At 45.5% G+C, this 21412-nt stretch overlaps 1 protein-coding gene across 3 annotated transcripts in view; it reads left to right on the plus strand.

Moving 5' to 3' along the window:
- The window catches only part of ALDH8A1 (aldehyde dehydrogenase 8 family member A1), a 22282-nt gene extending 1324 nt beyond the window's left edge, over positions 1-20958 (plus strand). Inside the window, exons 2-7 of one of the 3 annotated variants that reach the window (XM_006084450.3) lie at positions 5798-5945; positions 7302-7457; positions 9206-9355; positions 12057-12313; positions 13414-13575; positions 19796-20958. In XM_006084450.3, coding sequence (XP_006084512.1) covers positions 5798-5945; positions 7302-7457; positions 9206-9355; positions 12057-12313; positions 13414-13575; positions 19796-20248 — 1326 coding nt within the window. In that variant the 3' untranslated portion in view covers positions 20249-20958. The remainder of the gene's footprint in view (positions 1-5797; positions 5946-7301; positions 7458-9205; positions 9356-12056; positions 12314-13413; positions 13576-19795) is intronic. The other 2 variants (XM_023750087.1, XM_023750086.1) reach the window with 2 other exon arrangements.
- Positions 20959-21412: the final 454 nt, after the last annotated feature.

Raw genomic sequence — 21412 nt, forward strand, 5'->3', positions numbered from 1 at the left:
TGCCAGCAGTGGGTGCGAGTGGTTGCTGCTGCCCCGATCGCCCCTCATGAGCAGGGGGAAGTGGATCAGGGCAGGCAGCTGCCCACCTCACCCACTGATGGTGCCGAGTGATTGAGATCGGCGCCAAGCACCAGCAGCGGGTGTGAGTGGGCAGCTCCCAGCACTGGGCTGTGGTGTGTGAGCAGGACTGGCCGCCAGCAGCAGGTTGGAGTGCCCAGTTTGGACTGTGACGCGCTGGAGCAAAAGAATTTTTCAGGAACCCACCAGAGGCTCACCCTAATGACAAGCAACCGGTTGCCCTGCCCATGGTCTGGCGCCCCCTGCTCACCCTGCTCCACCCATCCCCACCCATGGCCCAATTCCTGCCCATGTTTCTGCACATACCCCCTGGTGGTCAGCACACGTCATAGCGACCCGTTGTTCGGTCGTTCGGTTGTTCCTGGTTGCTCCGCCATTCTATTTGCATATTAGCCTTTTATTATATAGAATTATCCTCTAATATTTCTTATTAAAATATCTAGTAAAATAAAACTGACCATTTCAATGGTGAAATTAAAAATCAAATTTCCTTTTTTTTTTAGAGTTAAATTTAACAGCATCCTTTTTCTTACTCAAGAGCTTTGTGTTACACACATTAACATTTTTAGTGATGTAGAATTAATTTTATTGGAAGAATTTTATAAAATATTCGAAATATATTTCATCAGTTATTGCACTGAGAATGTAAATATATCTGGGGTGATAAATGTGGCTGATGTATGTATACTCATCTAATGCCTAGTGGATGCTAAATTATTTATTTTTATTTTATTTGTTTCCATCACCATTTATCCCCCATAAATTTATTTTTTAAGGTACAAAGAACTAGATTATTTAAAGATAATGGTAACCTTAATATGTAGTATTATATGCAAGGTTTTTGAAAGAACTAGCTATTATTTTTCTATTGTTAATAATATTTTAAATCTGTCTTGCATTAAAAAGAACCTTATCTTGTGGATTAAAGTTTGAAAATATTGACTAATGCTGGTTAAACTGTACCCACACTTTTGTTTGCTTCTAATGACCTTGGATAGATGTGGGAAATTCATCCTTGTTTTCTCCAATCCTCCTCATCTTAGCATGTTTTCCAAAGGGAAGTTAAAAATGAAAGATATGACAAATTCAGCTGAAATATTTTTTGCTGCTAATGCTCATGCATTTTCAAGTTATGGCTGTACCTACTAGTAGAGGATCAAATATTTTGGATTTCCTAGCAATCTACCATGCAAATATTCTATTTAATCCCATAAATACTTCCCCCCACCCCCCTGGTTTGAAATATATGGTCACCATGCAAACTACATGCCCAACTTCCCCAAAAGTCACTCACAGAAAGAGCAGCTGGTGCTGCTTACAGTGGTTCCCATTTGTTCAGTTTTTGAGATACACTTTGCATCCACTAAGCCCCGTAGTGTACATTGTCCCAAATAGGAGTCATAACCTACAAACTGGACTCTGTCATCACCCATATTTTACAGAGCACAGTATGCTAACACTCTCATCTCTGCTGTTTGGGCTTCGACAGTGGTCTCTCTCTCTGCGTTATAGCATTGCAGTCAGAAGCACAGACTGGAGTCAGACAGCCTGGCTTACAAGATGAGATGCACCATTTAGTATCTATGGTCTTGACTTTGAGTTGAACATCCTTTTGCCTCCATCTCCTTATCTATGAATTGGGGATAATCATATCTACTTCACAGTGGTGTTCTGAGAATTAAACAGACTGACTTATGTAAAACTCTTAGTGTCTGGCATATATTAAAGCTTTCTAAGTATTAGCTTTTGCTAATATTGTATACTAGAGGCCCGGTGCATGAAATTCATGCACGGGGGTGGGGGTCCCTTAGCCTGGCCTGCACTCTCTTCAATCGGGGACCCCTCAGGGGATCTCCGACTGCCTCTCACAATCCAGGACTGCTGGCTCCTAACCGCTCACCTGCCTGCCTGCCTAATCGCCCCTAAACCTTCTGCCTGCCTGCCTGATTGCCCCTAACCAACTCTGCCTGCCTTCCTGATCACTCCAAACTGCTCCACTACCAGCCTGATCACCCCTAACCACCTCTGCCTCGCCCTGCACCCAGGACCCAGGATTCCCTCCTCCAGCTGGTCGCAGGCACCCAGGACCCGGTCTGGCTTTGCCCTGGCTGGCCACAGCCACAGGGGACCGTGAGTGGGTGGCTTGTGCCTCTCCTGGGCCGCAGGCATAGCCACTGGTGCCTGGGACCATGGGACAGGCGGCTTGTCCCTTTCCTGGGCCACAGCCTGGCTGGTCCCCATTCCTCTCTCCCCAGTGTTGAGTGTCTGAGCCATTATGGCGTGATGGCATGAGGGCGTAGTGACCATTTGCATATTAGCTCTTTATTATATAGGACTAGAGGCCCGGTGCACAAAAATTTGTGCACTGGGGGGGGGGGGGGAGGGGGTCCCTCAGCCCGGCCTGTGCCCTCTTGCAGTCTGGGACACCTCAGGAGATAACGACCTGCTGGCTTAGGCCTGCTCCCGGGTGGCAGAGGGCAGGCCCAATTCCTAGGTGCAGCCCTGGTCGGGCTCAGAGCAGGGCCGATTGGGGAGTTGGGGCGCCACCCCCTGTCATGCACAGAACAGGGCGGATCGGGAGGTTGCGATGCCACCCCTAGTCACGCTCAGGGTAGGGCCGATTGGGGGGTTGAGGCACCACCCCCTGTCACACTCAAGGCAGGGTCGATAGGGAGGTTGCGGCACCACCCTCTGTCACGCACAGAGCAGGGCGGATCAGGGGGTTGGGGCTCCGTACCCTGTCACGCACAGAGCAGGGTCGATCAGGGGGTTGGGGAGCTCCCCCCTGTCACGCACAGAGCAGGGCCGATCAGGGGGTTGAGGAGCTCCCCCCTGTCACTCACAGAGTAGGGCCGATAGGGGAGTTGGGGCACCGCCCCCTGTCACACACAGAGCAGGGCAGATCAGGGGGTTGGAGCGCCGCACCCTGTCACACACAGAGCCGCAGGGCGATCAGGGGGTTGGGGAGCTCCCCCCTATCAGGCACAGAGCAGGGCCGATCAGGGGGTTAGGGCGCCTTCCCCTGTCACAAACAGAGCAGGGTGGATAGGGAGGTTGTGGCCCCGCCCCCTGTCACACACAGAGCCGCAGGGCGATCAGGGGATTTGGGCGCTGCCCCCTGTCACGCTGATCCCTGTGCCGGGAGGCCTCGCGGCTCCGCTGATCCCGGTGCTGGGAGGCATATTACCCTTTTACTATATAGAATAGAGGCCTGGTGCACGGGTGGGGGCCGGCTGGTTTGCCCTGAAGGGTGTCCTGGATTAGGGTGGGGGTCCCGCTTGGGTGCCTGGCCAGCCTGGGTGAGGGGCTGATGGCTGTTTGCAGCTGGTCACACCCCCTTCAGGGTGGGGGTCCCCACTGGGGTGCCTGGCCAGTCTGGGTGAGGGGCTGAGGGCTGTTTTCAGGCTGGTGGGTGACTGAAGCTCCCAACCGCTCCTTTTTTCCTTTTTTTTTATTCTGGGCCAGCTTTAGCTCTGAGGCTTGGCTCCAGCTCTGAGGCCTTGGCTGCTGAAAGCAGGTATCTGGTTTGTTTGGGTTCTATAATCGAAACACTGTTTTAACTCCAGCTCTGAGATCCCGGCTGGCTGAAAGCAGGCTTCTGGGGTTTTGTTTAGCTTCTATATTTGTAACAATGTTTCATAGAGAGCAAGCTCAGAGGCTGGCAGTGGCAGGCGGGGAACGTTGGCTTCCTCCATCAATGAAGCAAGCAAGCCTCCTGTTCGCTTCAAGCTGCCTGACTGCCGGCCGCCATCTTGGCTGGCAGTTAATTTGCATATCGCCCTGATTAGCCAATGGGAAGGGTAGCAGAGGTACGGCTAATTACCATGTTTCTCTATTATTAGATAGGATAGTAGATGAGTATGCATTCTATATTAAATGGACACAAGACATGTGGCATTAAACAATTTAGAAAACATTACTGGAACTGAGTTTTCTGCTTCTCAAAAAGATTAGAGTTTTATATTGACAAGTGTAGGAAGATTAGAATTTTATATTACTGTATGAATGAACTCTCCTCTTGTTGCCTTGGCAACAGGATGTCCATGAGCCTGCATCTGTGGTGGAGATCACTAAGGCCCACATGTCTCTCTTCATCCTGTCTGCAGGTCCATATTAGAGATTCAGTTTTTGAGGTGAAACCATCATCTTTCCAGACATTTTATACCTTACCTCAGCTCATCTGAAAGTGACTTTGTTCACATAAAGAAAACAGGAGAAAAGTGAGATCAGGTTTTCAATAAGAGGGCCTAAGTGCTGGTGGTGGAATTGTCAGGTCATGTGATACAAGAAATAAGCTGTAGCATTGGGGAACCTGTGAAGAGGATTCTGGGGCTGAGCCTGTGGGTCCAGTGGCGGGGAAGGCTATGATCTATACTAATAATAGAAGAATATGCAAATTGTAGGGGGCGCCATCACAGTAACAGTAATGACCAGCAGGCTGCATGGGGCGACCAGGCCAGCGGGGGGAGGGGAGGGCAGTTAGGGGTGACCAGGCTGGTGGGGTGGGGGACAATTGGGGGCAACTAGGCTGGCAGAAGGGGCAGTTAGGGACGATCAGGCTGGCAGGCAGAGGCAGTTAGGGGTGATCAGGTAGGCAGGTGAGCAGTTAGGAGCCAGTAGTCCCAGATTATAAGAGGGATGTCCAGCTGCCGGTTTACCAGCAGCTGGACATCCCCTGAGGGGTCTTGGATTGGAGAGAGTGTAGGCTGGGCTGAGGGGACCCCCCCCCCACTCCCAGGCATGAATTTCATGCACCGGGCCTCTAGTTATAAATGTTTGTCATGCATGTGAGAGAGGAGAGGGCAACACAATCTATGGATTTGCTATCTTAGACATTGCCTATGAGAGGAGAAAGGCAGCAGGTGGCCTGAAAATTTATTCTGCCTTGCACATACCTTCCCACACACTATTTCCTTTTGGATTTAGCTCTAAAACTGGGTCCCCAAGCTCTCTGTTCAACTACAGATACCCGTCTCTCCTAAAGAGGCCTCTTTCACTGGGCAGAGATAGGGAGCAAGGAGCAGGGCCGGTTGTTATGCCATAGCAGGCCGGCTCGTGGTCTTGGCAGCCACGAAGATCTGGGTTTGAATCCTGACTCTGCCAATTATTGGCTGTGTGACCGCCGGCAAGTTACTTGAGCTCTCTGTGCTTCAGTGTTTTTCATCTAAATGGGCAAAGCAATACTCATGTTGCAGAATTTTAGAAGGGGTTAAATGAAATAATTTGTGTTATAGTACTTAGCAGATTTCCTTATATATAAAAATTAGTAAAAAAATTACCAATATGACTGGTCATTCCAAATGGGGTGACAGTGATTTCAAACAAAATTTTAGACTTTATCAGGTATGTCCGAGCTGGATTAAGAGTTTAGAGATTCTGTGCTTCTCAACTAAGTTTCCCCTCTCACACGATGTTTTAAAAGTCTATATTTTGAAATGACTGAAAATGTGCATCTGTTAAAATTCAAATAGCTTCTTTCTAATGATCTGATTGCCGCATTATGGATAAGGTGCTCGAAATGGAGCATTTTTCTTTGTTTTTGTGGTGCCCCTGCTTTGCTGGTCACATCGGCAACACCTTGTGGGTAAATCAGCACCGGGAATATTCGGAATTAGGCAGGAAATAATCCTGGCATGTATGGGTTCTGGATTCCTGCGATCCCTGAGAGCAACAACAGTCGTAAGGCTTAAGGCGACCCTCTCCCGTTTGCTCCTCAAAGGTCGAGGCTGCGGTGGAGGCTGCCAGAGCCGCCTTTCCCGGCTGGTCGGCCAGGAGCCCGCAGGAGCGCTCGCAGGTGCTGCACCGCCTGGCGGACCTGCTGGAACAGTCCCTGGAGGAGCTGGCTCAGGCCGAATCCAAGGACCAAGGTGAGCGCGGGCGCATCTGCAGGGCTGTCTCTGCCGGGCCTTTCCCTCTTCCGCCCTCGCGCTAGCAGAGCCGGGGGTCGAGGGCAGCTGTCTCTTACTAAATGCTTCATGGAGAGTGCAACCTATTCCTCAGAGGCTGGACAACGATTCTTCCTGAACTGTCATCGCCGGAACTGGGCCCGCTCTTCACCTACCCCTCCTGGGACCATCAGGCCGCAGGCGCCCGGGCTTCTCCTGGCGGAGGAAGCGGGGGAAGCAAAACAACCCAAGGCCTCTGAGGGTCTCGTGGCCAAAGCGAGTCCCGGCGGAACCCAACCAAGTTCAAGGGGCAGGGAAATAAATACACTCTGTTCGGTGGAAGGAACTGCAAACAGGCCTGTCAAAGGGCATGGGTCTGGGGAGGGAGGAAGCACTAGGGTTGATTACGTGATCTTCCACCAATTCCAAGAGGCGAACTATGAAGCAAAGGTCATTTGAAGAGCAGTTCACAGTCCAGTTACTTAGAAAGCCACCTGAGATACCACTCTCCTACTTCCAACACAATTGTCCCAATTTTTTACCTGCTTCCCAGAAGTCGGGGTAATGGAGTAAGTGCCTGTAGATCTTTGCAATGATATCTATTGGGAAAGTCAATGGTTTAAAATCACGTGCGTGCTGTAAACCAGCCTGCAGTGAGGGAGCAGCCTGACTCCAAGGCCTTAGGAAGAAAACGATTCCTGCTGGAGCTCCCGGCACCGCAGTGTCCCGGCATCTCTAAGGGAAACGAAGCAACGCTCCAGGCAAGCGTAGGTTTCTGGTTTGTTCAACCAGGAGCTAGGATGCGTGTGGGGCACGTGTCGGGCGATCAAGTGCCCCACAGCTACAGCGCCAGGGGTTTCCTTCCATAGTTCTGCCACGTGCCCATCTCAATGACCCCTCCCCGTGTCGGGGGGACATTTAATATACATCACGTGTTTATCCAAGTGGTTTTTGTAATATGCAAAGACAGCTATCTTTACACCCACGATTCCAACTCCCTCTTTGTGACATGTACAAAGCTTGCGATTTTGAAAGAGCTGGTGCGGGTGAAGTGTTAGCATCTGGCAAATTGATGATGACAGCTCTGAACTGTTCAGTCCACAAAGCAAAGATCATTTGACTCAATTTACCTCCCCCCACCTCACCTTATAACCTCCTATCTAATTATTTCACGGTTTTATTAAACCATGACCAATGCTTTGTATATTTAGTGAATGTCTGTCCCAGGCTAGTAGGAACGGAGGCTACTGCAGTGTGAGCGGGGTATGTGAGTGATACTGTCTCTACTGTCCATGGTGAAATACACCGACTGTGCTTTCTGTTGCTGACTTTTTACAGGGAAAACCATTACCCTGGCAAGAACCATGGACATTCCCCGGTCTGTACAGAACTTCCGGTTCTTCGCCTCCTCCATCCTGCACCACACCTCGGAGTGCACCCAGATGGACCACATGGGCTGTCTGCACTATACCGTGCGGGCCCCTGTGGGGATCGGTAGGTGCTCTTCCAGGAAAGCCTGGACCACGATTGCACAGAGAGCAGCTCAGTCAGTTCCGTAGAATTGATCTAAAGGGACAGACTAAGGCAAAGGAAAGGCTTCTTCTACTGTGACTGAAATACAATTTTGGCCTTAATCGATGTTTCTGGTTTTTTTTCTTTGTGTGAAATTCTCTACTTATTCCTGGAAGATTGTTCTTGGGAAATCACATGTAAAAGAATGAGGCTGAGAGGAAATTCACAAAGGAGGATTTTTTTCCCCCCTTGTAACAAAAAAAAGTCTATTTCCAGAAAGTAGATTAAGAGCATGGCTTCTGGGTGTGTGTGGGGCAAGTTACATAACATGTGTGTGCAGCAGTATTCTTATCTGAAAAACTGAAAGAACAGTTTGATTTTGTCTTTATATATTTTATATGAATTAAATAAATTAGTAAGTGTAGAACATTCAGAACAGTGCCAGGTACATGGTAAATAAGCTTTGGCTGAATTATCTACTTTCCTCATTCATTTCTTTGCTTCCTGCCCTTTGAAGACCCCTAAATAGCTGCAATGACTGAAAATTTCCACTAGATGTCACTATTTCATCTGAGAAAAACCCCACTGTTCAAATTTTACCAGCTATGTTTTATGACAGGATGAAAGAATATGTTAAAAGGAAAGAAAATGGGACATCTTACCAATTTGATTATTTGAAACCTTTGGAAATGGTATTTTCAAGGCATTATGAAAAATTCAGACATCCTCCTAAAAAGTATGCTAATACATTATGCTGCAAAAATATTATCTCCTAAAGCAAAGAGTTTTCAATGGGAAATGTAATAACATAAACTATGTTTATATACTTTTATAGCACAGATTTGAAGGCAGATTATAAATCAGGTGACTTCGTTTTTATTTTTGCTTGTTTCATGGTTGGGAGGCTGGGCAGTTTCATACAATCACATGAAGATACATTCCAGTTGTTGGTTCTGTTACTTAAAGAGAAAACCCTATCTGATTGGGATACAGGTGAGAACGTAGAGAAACTTTTTTTTTAAAAAAAAAATATATTTTATTGAATTTTTACAGAGAGGAAGGGAGAGGAATAGAGAGTTAGAAACATCGATGAGAGAGAACATCGATCAGCTGCCTCCTGCACACTCCCCACTGGGGATGTGCCCGCAACAAGGTACATGCCCTTGACCGGAATTGAACCTGGGACCCTTGAGTCCGCAGGCTGACGCTCTATCCACTGAGCCAAACTGGCCAGGGCTTAGAGAAACTTTTTTAATGCAAAAATCCTCTGGCGATCTACGATGGATTTCACAACCTCAGAACCTCTTTGCTCTTATTTTATAAATAATTCTAAAAAGCTTAAATTTTATGTCTCCATCCAATAAACTCTGAAGAAATGGTAGCTGGACAGTTTAATGATGAGGGAGAGATTTAGATAGATGTAAAGATGAGTCCATAAATCTCAAAACTCATCACATTATGGAACTGTTTAGCCCCCAAATTTATACAACTGTTGTTCATTGTAAGTTATCAAGAAAAGACTGAACTGTATCAATTTATAGTTTTCCAAGGCACAGTTGTTGGTAATACATTTTAGAACGATTTCCGGGAAGTTGGCTACAGATAAGCAAAGCTGGGGTTTTTAGGAGCTTAGGTTCCATGCAGCGGTGAAGGAGAACCCCGGGTTGTGTGTGTGGGCGGTCTGCCCTGAGGGGCATGTCATTGTTGGCACTGCTTCTGCTCTCGGTTAGCTGGTCTGATCAGTCCCTGGAATTTGCCACTCTACTTGCTGACCTGGAAGATCGCTCCAGCGATTGCTGCCGGCAACACTGTGGTCGCCAAGCCCAGCGAGCTGACTTCAGTGACTGCGTGGATGATGTGCAAACTCCTGGACAAAGCAGGTAATCAGGTGTCAGAGTCTGAGGGAGGATGGGCTTGGGGGCTGCCCATTGTGTAGCTTTAGGCCCCTGAGGGTCACTGACATTTGAAAAGTTATTTTGGATAGAAACCTACTAAGCAGCAAAACAGATTCCACTGACATCTTTGGTTTTTGTCTCCCTGTTCCTTTTCTGAGAAATTCCCTTCATCCGTGGGGCTTGCTCACAGGGCTTCCTCTATTCAACCCTCGAACGTGCCACTGCAGGACAGTTCCTCCCTGCAGGCTCAGCTGGCAGCAAAGGGCACATGATAGGAAGACAAGGACAGGCTTCGAGAGCCCCAGGGAGCCAGTTACCAGCCTGCTCCAGGGGCTGTGCTTGAGAGTCAATTTAAATCTGATGTTGGAACCACAAGTTAATCTTGATGAAGATAAGAGTACTACTAGGCACTTCTCTGGTTTGTATAGCTATAGCATACTTGCTAGAAACAGCCCATTTTCAAGAGATTTGAAATACATCCCTCTGTTTCCCCTGCATTGGGAATCACTACTCAGGCGCTGATATAACCTGGCTTCGTGTCCCCTTTTGGCTAATATTGCAATGACCACATTCAGGGTGGGTTTCTGGTTTAGTTTTGGGGTGTTCAGCCTGACACTGCACCGGGGTTGGAAAGTAGCAGTCAGGAGAGCCTGTCTTGTACCCCACGAGAAGGCCCCTCGCTGTCAGGTCCCTCCGCTCGTGTTTCTGTGGCCTGGGTAGGAATGATGGGTGGGTAGCAGGGAGGGGCTGTCTTTCTGGCTCTCTTGGTCTCTGCTGTGCGTGCTTCCTTCAAGGAGGAGGTACTACTGGGCTCAGCTGTGTTCACGGAGTGGATGTTTGGAAAGAGCCCATCTGTCTCTCCTGGATGTCTTTTCTCTTGAAGCAAAAACGTACACATTGGCTCCCAGGAAAGTTGAGTCAGTTCTTTAAGAGCTAAACCATGCCTGTTTAGGGAAGAGCACTGGGCCTATGACCTTGTTCAGCTGCCCATTCCCCTTGTATCCTACCGAGGAATGAGGCCTCCCAGCCTAGGCCTTTGGGATCACGTCTGTGGATGCTCTAGGCCTCTGGAGCGGGTGTGATGTGAATGTGCCTGACTCTCTCGTGTTCCAGAATGTGCCATCCCTCCCTTACATAGGGATTAGGTTCTCATCCCCTTCTTTACAAAATAGAGTCCACCTTCTCATGCCCCCTCTTGCCAATGGTGGGACACTTGTTCTTGTTTTCCTCCCATCAGCCACAGGGAGGACTTCTCCCCCAAGCATCTTCTTTGCCCCAACCCAGGGCCCAGCTGCTGTCACATGGTGCCTGGCTTTGGGCCTCTCCTCTCCTGGCAGAGATATATGATCCAGAAAACTGACTTCTATGCTAGATTTCAACATGTGCACATTGAGTGTAGAGGAGCTCACCTGAATGGGGCCTCGGTTGTGGCCTCAAGGTGATTGGGCTAAGGCTGTGGCTCTATGAGAAGATGTTTTGGATGATAATGAATCATCAATGTAACATTATTATTTATACTTTAAAAGCATATCCTTGAAGAGAATGTTCTAATCCAAAAAATTATGTTTCTGTCGAGAGAATGTCTAATCTGGAGCAAGGGAAAAATACTAGGAGCTGGAAGTAGTTCAAAATCCTCATACACTGGAGACTTCTGTCCCTGATGTACTTCAAGCCTGAAGAAACAGAGGGAACAAACTCAGCTGCCTCCAGGCAAACCCTAAGGGCCCCCAGGACACAACACAATGGCACACAGATTTTCTCTCTGAACACTCGAAGTCAAGGGCCATTTCTAATTCGGATAATGTACATTTAGATAAGCACCCATTTACTTAACAATTATCTCCTAACAATGCTGCCTCCCTAATAGAAGTCTTGGGGGATCTAAAGAAGGTAAATCCCTTACAGCAATGACTGACCCACAGTAAGCACCTAGTAAATGAGCATCAGCACTTAATGGTATTAATCCTATGTGGCAAACTAGGCTGTGTGCAGGAGGTACATACAATGGAGAGCAAGACACAAGTACTATTCTGCCCTTAGCTAGTGTACCTCCTAGTGGTGGGTAGGTAATAAACAAGTAAACATAAGTAAATACATGCAGACATAGGGCAGTAGGATCTCATGATAGAAAAGACTGGACTGGGGCTTCTAATTTTGGGTGTTCTTGGTACTTTAAGTCAGACCTAGATTGTAGTGATTCATTTATATCATGGGGTTCAGGAGCTTCAACTCAAAACTTACCTTCCTGGGGTGGGGAGAGCCGCCTTCACTCCCCTGGCCCTGGTGTCTTCCCTGGATTTTGCAGCACTCGCACTCCCCTCTACGTGACATTTTCACGCTGCATTGTGACTCCTGGATGCCAGCTTAGAGCAGGGCTCTCCTCCCTCACAGGGCTTGACCTACCTGAGGAATCTCTGCATCCTCAGCCTCGAAGGCCTAGTCAGTTGTATGGAATGAATTATGTAGAATGTTGTACCCTGCATTTTCTGGGGCAAAGCATCTGGAGAAATTCCGCCTAGGGTGTATGCTAGGCAGAGGTGATACTGTAGTTTTTGCTTTACTATTAAACTAGAGATAGCCATGAATTCACTCCCACCTATTGGACTTTCAAGGAGAATCTCCATGTAACCTCAAGTGCTCAACATACTGAGAATACTTACTGTGACTGATACTGTTTCCCATGCAGGTGTTCCACCAGGTGTGGTAAATATTGTGTTCGGAACAGGGCCCAGGGTAGGCGAGGCCCTGGTGTCCCATCCAGAGGTGCCCCTCATCTCCTTCACGGGGAGCCAGCCCACAGCCGAGCGGATCACACAGCTGAGTGCTCCCCACTGCAAGAGGCTCTCCCTGGAGCTGGGGGGCAAGAACCCTGCCATCATCTTTGAGGATGCCAACCTGGAGGAGTGTATTCCAACCACGGTCAGGTCCAGCTTTGCCAACCAGGCATGTCTCTGGGTTTTGGTTTGCTTGTTTGCTTGTTTGTTGGTTGGTTTTGAACTCTGCTGCCCCGTCAAGTAGGATCTGTTTCATCACAATGCACAGCCAGGAGTGAGTAGGTCGATCCAGTGCTGTATCAGTGAAAGGAGAATCGGTACTTTGTGTTACTGCGTTGACCATCTGTTCAATCTTAGTGTCAAACTGTAGCCTTGTAGAGTCACAGCTTCCGTTCAGCTCGTCCCTTTTCTTGAGTTACACCACTTTTATCAGGGAGCAGCCATGGGCAAAATGATTGGTTTTTGCTACTCCAAGTGTATCCATACTGGTATTCACCTAGTTCCCCAGACTCTTCTTGCTGTCTAGATGCCCTACCTCCAGTAAACCTTTTTCTCCTCCCGGAAGTCTCCCAAATGCATTCTCATCCTTAGAAATAAATACTAGAACCGGTCTGGAGCTGGTTTCTTACCTTAAAGTCACAGATGAGTTTCAGGGCAACTTTGCATCTCCTGACACCGTGTAGCAGGTATTTTCCTGGGGTCCATAGTTCTCATCAGGGTCTTCAAGGCCGTAGCATCCCAGAGGGTGAGGAACACAGGATCAGATATCCTACACTGTAGGCTTCATGGAGAGGGCAACTGTGCCTGCTTCTGTGACATATCAGCTTCAACACCCAGGATAGTCCCTAGGATGGAGCATAAATAGTGAATGATTTTCTCCAAAGCTGTGTTTTAAATTTTTTAAAATAAAAAACAAAGACTTAAGCCGAAGAATTAGAACTTGCATAGAAGGAAAGATGAGTGGAAGGAGATATATTTTTATTCAACCTAACTTGAATAATTTGCATAATCTTTTGAACCTTCACTTCTTTACCAGTAAATTATGGAAATTACAATAATTATGCCTTCCAATAGGGTTTTTGTGAAAAACATTCTGTATAATGATTGTTTTCATGATCATTATAATTGTAATTAATTCTCTCACAGAAATTCCTAGAGAAAGTGACTTAGAAATATATATATATATATTGCTCAGAGTGCAGCCTGATCTGTCCATGAAGGAGTGTGTCCTGCAGTCTTGTCATTTTCCTCATGTGTATTTCTTGGCAGGGTGAAATCTGCCTCTGTACCAGCAGGATCTTTGTCCAGAAGAGCATCTATAGTGAATTTTTAAAGAGGTTTCTAGAAGCTACCAGACTATGGAAAGTAGGCATTCCCTCCGACCCGTCAGCCAGCATGGGAGCTCTGATAAGTAAAGCTCATTTGGAGAAAGTAAGTAAATCTCTGCATGTATGTCACTGGAGAGAAGCTCAGTGCAAGGCATAGCACACACCCATGCTTTGGAATATTGTTAATTACTACCTTATTTTTAAGCAGTTATAACCTGTGGGAAATTATCTCTGGATACAGAGTCTAAAAATGTTGGATGTGAATAAACAAATGTAGTGCAGATTTAAAACAGCATCTGTGTGAAATGAATGCACTTGAGAAGTCAGCATGGAGATACCACCAGAAGAGTGAGAAAGGCAATTTTCAAAGCATAAAGGTCAAAATTTCCATAAGTAACTGTTCCCAGTGGAGAGGGTGCTGCCTCTGGCTTACAGAAGATAGGATTTTGTAATTTCCAGAACACACAGTCCAAATTATGTGGTTTTTAGTTAGTGGAGTGACTAGTGGTGGCCTATGTGGGAGAAGCCATTGATGGTGTATGGGTGGTTTATGGGATTTTGATTTCTAAAGTCATTTTATTTATTACCTGATGTGACTCTACCCAAAATAAGTCATAGATTTTGGTACTGAAGGCTCTTGTCTCCAGCTGCAGTAATTAAGGCCCACCAAGGAAAATGTGCCTCAACATCAGTCACTAAGGGGCAAAGCCGTTACTTAAGTTTGTAGAAATCTGTGGCACTGCACTGATTTGGCAGACGTAGCACATTTTAATGTTGACCTTCACAATATTGTGAAGCACAGAGGCTCATAGGTGGGCAGGTAATGTCGCTTGATGGTCTCTTCTTTTTTTCCTCAGTGAAATAGGAAGCAGGTACGGGGAGAGAAGGTGTTGGGGGTTTCAGGAGAGAGGAGAAGGTATGGAATAGTCTTGCAGATCAGGAGAGAGAATGGACTTTGAGATGATTGTGTTGTCAGCAGGCAGCTCCAAGGGCTCATTGAGGCTTGTGGTCACTTATTTAAAGTGAGGCTAACCAGCATGGCTGTTTTCTTCCAGTCGCGTTCGCCTGCAAGATTACAGGTGCCTAGGCAGCAGTCCCCAGGGTGCCCATGGGACCTACAGTTGTGGATGTTGCCCCTCGTGGAATGAGGAATCACCGGGTGCATGAGGCTTCTTTGTCCTCTCTTGTCCGGCTGTTCTGGACACCCGGCCTCCGTGCCTGCCCACCCACACATGCAAATAACTGTTGCAAAACAAGCTAAGCATGCTCTGAACGCTTCCTATGGAGCAGAAGTTAACGTCCAGAAGCATTTTTGCAGTAGGCTCAGGGGCTTGGAGCAGTCTGAAGTCCCCTTTGCAATTCACCACGCTCCTGAAGTTTAAAGTTCTCTATATAGGAAATCAACAGAGAGACCTTTTTTTCTATTATAGGCCATAATTTACCCAATAAAGGGAGATATATCAGTGAGGAAAATAAAAGTATTTGATTTTCCTGTGGGCTTTAACATAATACTTTTTAAAATATATTTTTATTTATTTCAGAGGGGAAGAAAAAGGGAGTGGGAGGTAGAAACATCAATGATGAGAGAGAAACATTGATTGGCTTCCTCCTGCAATCCCCCCACTGGGGATCGAGCCCCCAACCCCGGGCACATGCCCTGACTGGGAGTCGAACTGTGACCTCCTGGTTCATAGGTTGACACTCAACCACTGAACCACACCGGCTGGTCATAACATGATATGTCTGATGCTCAGCATGACCCTACTTGCCCACAGTGGCCTTTTCTTTAGCCTGCCTCATGGTTCTTCTGAGCTCCACCCAAGGCCCCCTTGTAGGCATCTCTGCTCTCTGACAACAAACAGCTTCAGCCATATGAGTTGCTCTTCCTCACATGAGCAATAGGCCCTCTTCAAAGCCAGCATCAGACCCTGTGGGTGCTCATTAGATGTCCCAGGATGCCGCTGGCAATCAAGAGGAAGCAACTTAAAACCTGGTGGTGCTGAGCTCACACGCTGTACTTTTAAGAGGATCTTGTATCCATGCTGAAGATTAGCCAAGTTACTTTTAAACCTTGCTTTAGTATCATGGTTATTTGATAACCTGGCTGTGATGTATCTTGTCATGTATGGTCATACCTCATCTTGTTCACAGTCAAGCCTGAGTCTTTAAAGTGAGCCAGGAGTCTGTCACCCATTACCACTGTCCCTATTACCTCTGTCACCCTTCCCCTCTCTCATTCTGCTGCTGCACGCTAACCTCCCGATTCTTCCTGGAAAATATCAGGCCACTCCTTCTTGCCCTTTGCTCTTGCTGCCCGTGCCCCATGGAATGTTCTTCCTGCAGAGATTTACTTGGCTTTCTCCTTAGATCAAATGTTACCTTCTGAATTAGAGCTTGCCTGCTCACCCTATATAAAGTCACACCTACCAGAACTTCCTGTCTCTTTGCAGCTTTATTTTTCTCCGTGACTCTTACTACCACCTGACATATAATGTATATTATTTATTCCTTTATTGACTATTTTTACTTGACTAGAGTGCAAGCTCCATGATCAGTTTCATTCACTGCTAGATCCTTACATCCCAAAAAAGTGCCTGGAACATAATAGGTGCATATTATTGTTGGACAAATGTTTGAATTAACACTACATCTTGTGTATTAGTTATACCCCCAAACTGGAGGATTCCATTTTCCTTGAACACTTGAACATAAGCATCTGGTATCACTGATCATTAAATCACAATAACAATAAAAAATCCATATAAACACACACAAGCCTTTGAGATTTTGCTTCAGACTCTCCTCTAACTCTTCATCTTTTCATTGGTTATTTCAGCTTATGTCACAGGCAACTTTAGAATTTAATTCTAGTTTCTTAAAAATCTTTGGAAAAATGTTGGTGTTCAACACCTCATTATTATACAAATCCAACTTCTTACCTGCCAACTAAGAATTTCAAAAATATGATCAGCTTATTTTCTAAATTCATTAGAGATTTTTACAGACTTACTACAAATAGGCAAGTGGACTGTTTTCTGTAGGTCCACATCCCCCGCCCCCCACCATGTTCTTGCTTTCTCAAGAACCAACTTATAAAAAGGTACCACAATTTTTTGATTATAATACATTTTAGTTGAAAACAACATATTTCCCCAAATTATCAAACTTTTGTTTCATTTTGTTTTTGGTGATTCCCAGTAATTTTCTCCTAACATGAACATAGAGAATTTAGCAAGTTGTAGTATCAAAATATTTTAGTATACAATTTTCAAAAAAATTTCTAGAGTAAAATACACACCTCAAACTTTATGTATTTGAGTGACTCCACAGAGAAGACCTTAAATTACCTTCTTTTCAGTATGTTGGTGGTTGGGGCCCAATGATAGTGATCCCCACACACGGGGTGTCCTGGTGGATCCTGAGGACTTACCTGCTGCAGACTGAGAATGTATCAGGGGCAGGTGGGAGCTGAGGCCTCCTTTAGCATGTGTGTGTCCCCTTAGCACCTGTGCCCAGACAGGAGGAGTGCACCACCTGCAGGTCTGGGTAACCCCAACCCCAGGTCCATCTCCTTTTACCTCAGCTCAGCTCCCCATGTGAGTTTCACCAAGTGAGCTAGTTCTCCTCGGAGTCCAGGCTAAGATACGAAGGGAGAGCCTGGTTTCCCCTCATTTCCTCCTCCTGGCCTTTTCAGATTGTGACTTTTCAATTCAGTCTGCCAAACCACCTGGGATCAGGAGACAGGGGACATCTTTCCTTGCCTTTCGCCAGAAAGCTTTGGGGGCTGTGTGCCAAGGAAGGTCTATCTGCCGTCTTTGCATTCCTCATCTCCTCTTCTGCACTATGTCTATATCTTCTCCAAATCGAAATAGCCCTGCAGAGTCTGGGGTCTTTGTGTCCATCCTACCTCTGTGTGATTGTCATAATAGAATGGTGATGCAGTGACAGAAGAATCCAAGTAGAATGTGTAAAGGTTGTGGTGTAATGGCAAAGGGCTCAGAAACTCACAGAGACAGAGCATGCTCCTACGTGGACATGTCATTTCCCAGGTTCCTTGTAGCTGCAGGGGATGCAAAGTAAATTGCGATGATTCTGTCCTCAAGGAATGATGGAAAATCTCCCTTGCCTATTTCGGACAGTTGCTTTTTCTTTCTATTTTTACCCTCCATAATCCTCCCCTACTTGTCTGTCTGGAGAATCTGGCTGTCTGCCTGCCTCCCCATTGATGCATGTAGCGAGTGAGAGAGAATTCTCGAGTGTTTACAGGGAGGCTGGAGGAAGCCCAGAGCATGTTCACAGATGCATCTCCCAGTAGGACCAGGCTCTGAGGCCCACTCTTAAAGTTTCCAATCTCCTTTGGCAGCTAAGCAAACTGACACACAGAGGGGGGACACCTCTCAAGTCTCTTAGCTAGTAAGTGTCAGATCATGCATTCATTGTCATCTTCATCAACAGCAATGACCTCTGCTGACATTCAAGAGACTTACTGTGCCCCAGACATTATGCTAAATATTTTACATATCTTCTTTTATTTAGTCCTATGAAGAGGTGGCAGTGTTAACCTTATTTTCAGATGATGGAACTGAGACACAGAGCATTTAAAACCCCTTAGCTAGTGGGCAATATGAGCACAGTTGGGCTCCCAAGACCACTCTTCTCTATGCTCTGATTTTACATGCAAAGCTAGTAAGTACTAACAATTCTCCACTCAAGAAAAGTTTTTTAATAATAATTCATTATATTTCATAGCATATTAACAGTCCCAAGGTTGTTACTTTTTTCAGATTTTACTGAAAATCTCAGTTCCTGAGCTGCTAGTATAGATATCATTCTATCATCCCTCTAGAAAATAAATTCAGTTTAGTATGAGTCACCTTGTGCATTAAATATTTTGATAAATCCACAATTTGAAACTAACACCTCTCTTCATATTTGATTATCCCAAGAGCTTCTAAGAGATAATCCTGTAATCCCATTAGACATGACAATGTGAAGCCAGAACACTCCTTGTACATGGAATTGTGACATATTTCCTGGCACTGCCTCCAGAATGTGCCACCGGAGACCCTGGCCTGGACTTCCTTCATTCACCCCAGAAGCAGCCTTTGACATCTTTTCATTAATGTGGGTGGGTTGTTTCAAAAGGAGCAAGAGAGGAGGGGGAAGAGAAGTCCAAACCTATTTTAGTCTCTACCCACAAACTGGCCTAGGGGTTTTCTGGGAAGGCTTTGAGATCATCGTGCCAGCTGGGGGAGGAGGTGTAGCAGAAGGGAAGATAAATTGAACCAAATGTTCTGTTTTTAAAACATGTTTGATGTATGGCTTATTAAGTGTTCTACAAATTGAAGCAACAAATAATAAGATAACAGTACCTTTTTTATTTTTACATGGCAAATATATAGCTCTATTTTGAATATAGTTCTACAGTTCTAATTCAATACTGGGACAGAATCCTCAGATGATAAATGATAAATGATAAATGGAACCCAAAATGCCCCTTCAAAATTGACCCTGCCTTTGATGTACTAGTTGACTCTTGTTCTGTACTTTAAATTTTGGGAATTATTTTTATATTTCTCCTATGCTTATAATACCGCTCAGAGGCAGAATCATATATCATTGTGACTTAAACATTTCCATATATAAATGTATATATCATTATTATAAGTCTACAACCATTATTAATAAATATCTGTCATCTCCAAGTCACTGGGTTTGCTTATTACATAACTTATTTTCCATTATAGTTACCTAGATATATTTCTGAATATAATCAGTAATTAGACTAGAAATTAGAAATTATTTGTTCTGGAAGCTCAGATATTGGAAGGATATCCTGGACTTTAATTAAATCTTGTACACCATTCCACTTCACACTTTCTACAATGTGCATGGCCCCTCAAAAAATGATAAAATATTCTTTTTGTGTATTTAATTACTGAATATGGCTGACTGTGAATTCTAGTGTTCTTGTTTATTAGTTTTATGAAATGCGTACCCTTTCTGAGGCTCAATGACATCATCAGCAAGTAGAGGATAATAATACATTGCCAACAGACTTTTGAGAGGATATATGAAAAGCACTCATCTGACTGGCACTTAGACATTAAGTAAATTACTCTCTCCTTTTCCGTATGAGGACTGAATGCCCAAGTGATGAGCACTTGTGCTCCTCAGGCTCAGCAGCTGAGTGATAAGATAATCGACCTTAGATTTCTCGGTAATGACCTCATACATCTTTCCTAGATGATTTCAAAATACTGAATTTTTTGTTACTTTGTGTGAAGGTAAGATGTTACTAATCATGGTTTTCACCCACCCAGGTCCGAAGTTACATCAAGAAAGCTCGTGCTGAAGGGGCCCAGATTCTGTGCGGTGAGGGAGTGGACAAGTTGAGTCTTCCCCCCAGGAATCAGGGAGGCTATTTTATGCTTCCCACCGTGATAACTGACATTAAGGACGAGTCCTGCTGCATGAAGGAAGAGATATTTGGTCCTGTGACGTGTGTTGTCCCCTTTGATAGCGAAGAGGAAGTGATTAAAAGAGCCAATAGTGTCAAATATGGGCTGGCAGCGACCGTGTGGTCTAGCAACGTGGGGCGTGTCCACCGGGTGGCTAAGAAGTTGCAGTCAGGCTTGGTCTGGACCAATTGCTGGCTCATCAGGGAGCTGAACCTTCCTTTCGGGGGGATGAAGAGTTCTGGAGTAGGTAGAGAAGGAGCCAAGGACTCTTATGAATTCTTCACGGAAGTCAAAACCATCACCATTAAACACTGACCTTGCCAGCGGAGAAGTTGTGATGGTCAATGCCTGGCTACAGACAATCAGTGGTGCAATTTGGTGAATGGAAATAGTGGCAGAAATTCCAGCCAGGGCTTGACTCAGCTGAAGGTTATCTCTAGCTTATCTTCAGTAGTTAGTATTTTTACCTGCGTGGTGAAGAGATGCTGTCTATTTTAAAGGTGAAGAAAAACAATGTAATACTTCTGCTTGGGGAGACACAAAAAGGAAGCCAAAGAATTGTCCTCCTATGTTGTGTGTTCATAGCATTTAAAAAAATCATTTTGATCCGATTCTTGGAAATTCACAGATAATCAGATTTTTTTCCCCCCATTTGCAAGTGAGTAGTTAAAAGAAAGCTACAAAGCCAAAGAGAAACAAATCACCACAATTTCCTACCTTTAGGGAGATTGTCAAGATGGTCTCCTACCCATCAGCCAGCAGCATGGCTAATTGTTAATTGACTGTACTTCATTATGCAAGGGGACCGTGAATGTCAATGATAGACACAGCATGGGATTTGTCAGAGAAGGAACATATGGTATCTCCCAATAAATATATCTGCATAAGCACAAAGAAAAATCACATAACTATTACTTTTGGAGAAAACTTAGGATAAGAAGAAATTGATCCATTCCTACTATGGTGTTTAATCACTTCCAATTCTTAGTGTGTGTACCTAATGAGACTTAACAATTTACTAATCCTAACAGAAGCAATAAATGTTAAGCAATTTCAGTAACCAGTATGGCACATATCTTCTTTTTGAATTGTCCTTTATTCCTCCATATCCCCATCCTCTTAGGAGTGTGGCCTTATACTAAGTAATAAAGGTATTTCTAGTGCTTTCTTTTCTAGATCCTCTGGTGATGAAGGAGAAACTTGTTTTGAGCACCTTCTATGTGCCAGGCACTGTGCTGTGAGGTTTATAGAATTTAAAATAGCATGCTCAAGATTACACAAAAGGTATGGGCAGAGGTAGGTCTGACTCCAACGCCAGGGCTCTGACCACTTGCCTTGAATTGTGTTCCAGAAGCAGCCAAGTACTATAGTTCATAGAACATCACGGTGTGTCTCCCTTCCTTGTCTCCTCCTGCTTTGTCTCTTCCCTCTTCACCTCCAGCACAGTCCTTTCCATACTGCCTGAAACAGTCCGACTTC

Source organism: Myotis lucifugus, unplaced genomic scaffold (genome assembly GCF_000147115.1).
Source record: "Myotis lucifugus unplaced genomic scaffold, Myoluc2.0 scaffold_11, whole genome shotgun sequence".
NCBI classification, from domain to species: domain Eukaryota; kingdom Metazoa; phylum Chordata; class Mammalia; order Chiroptera; family Vespertilionidae; genus Myotis; species Myotis lucifugus.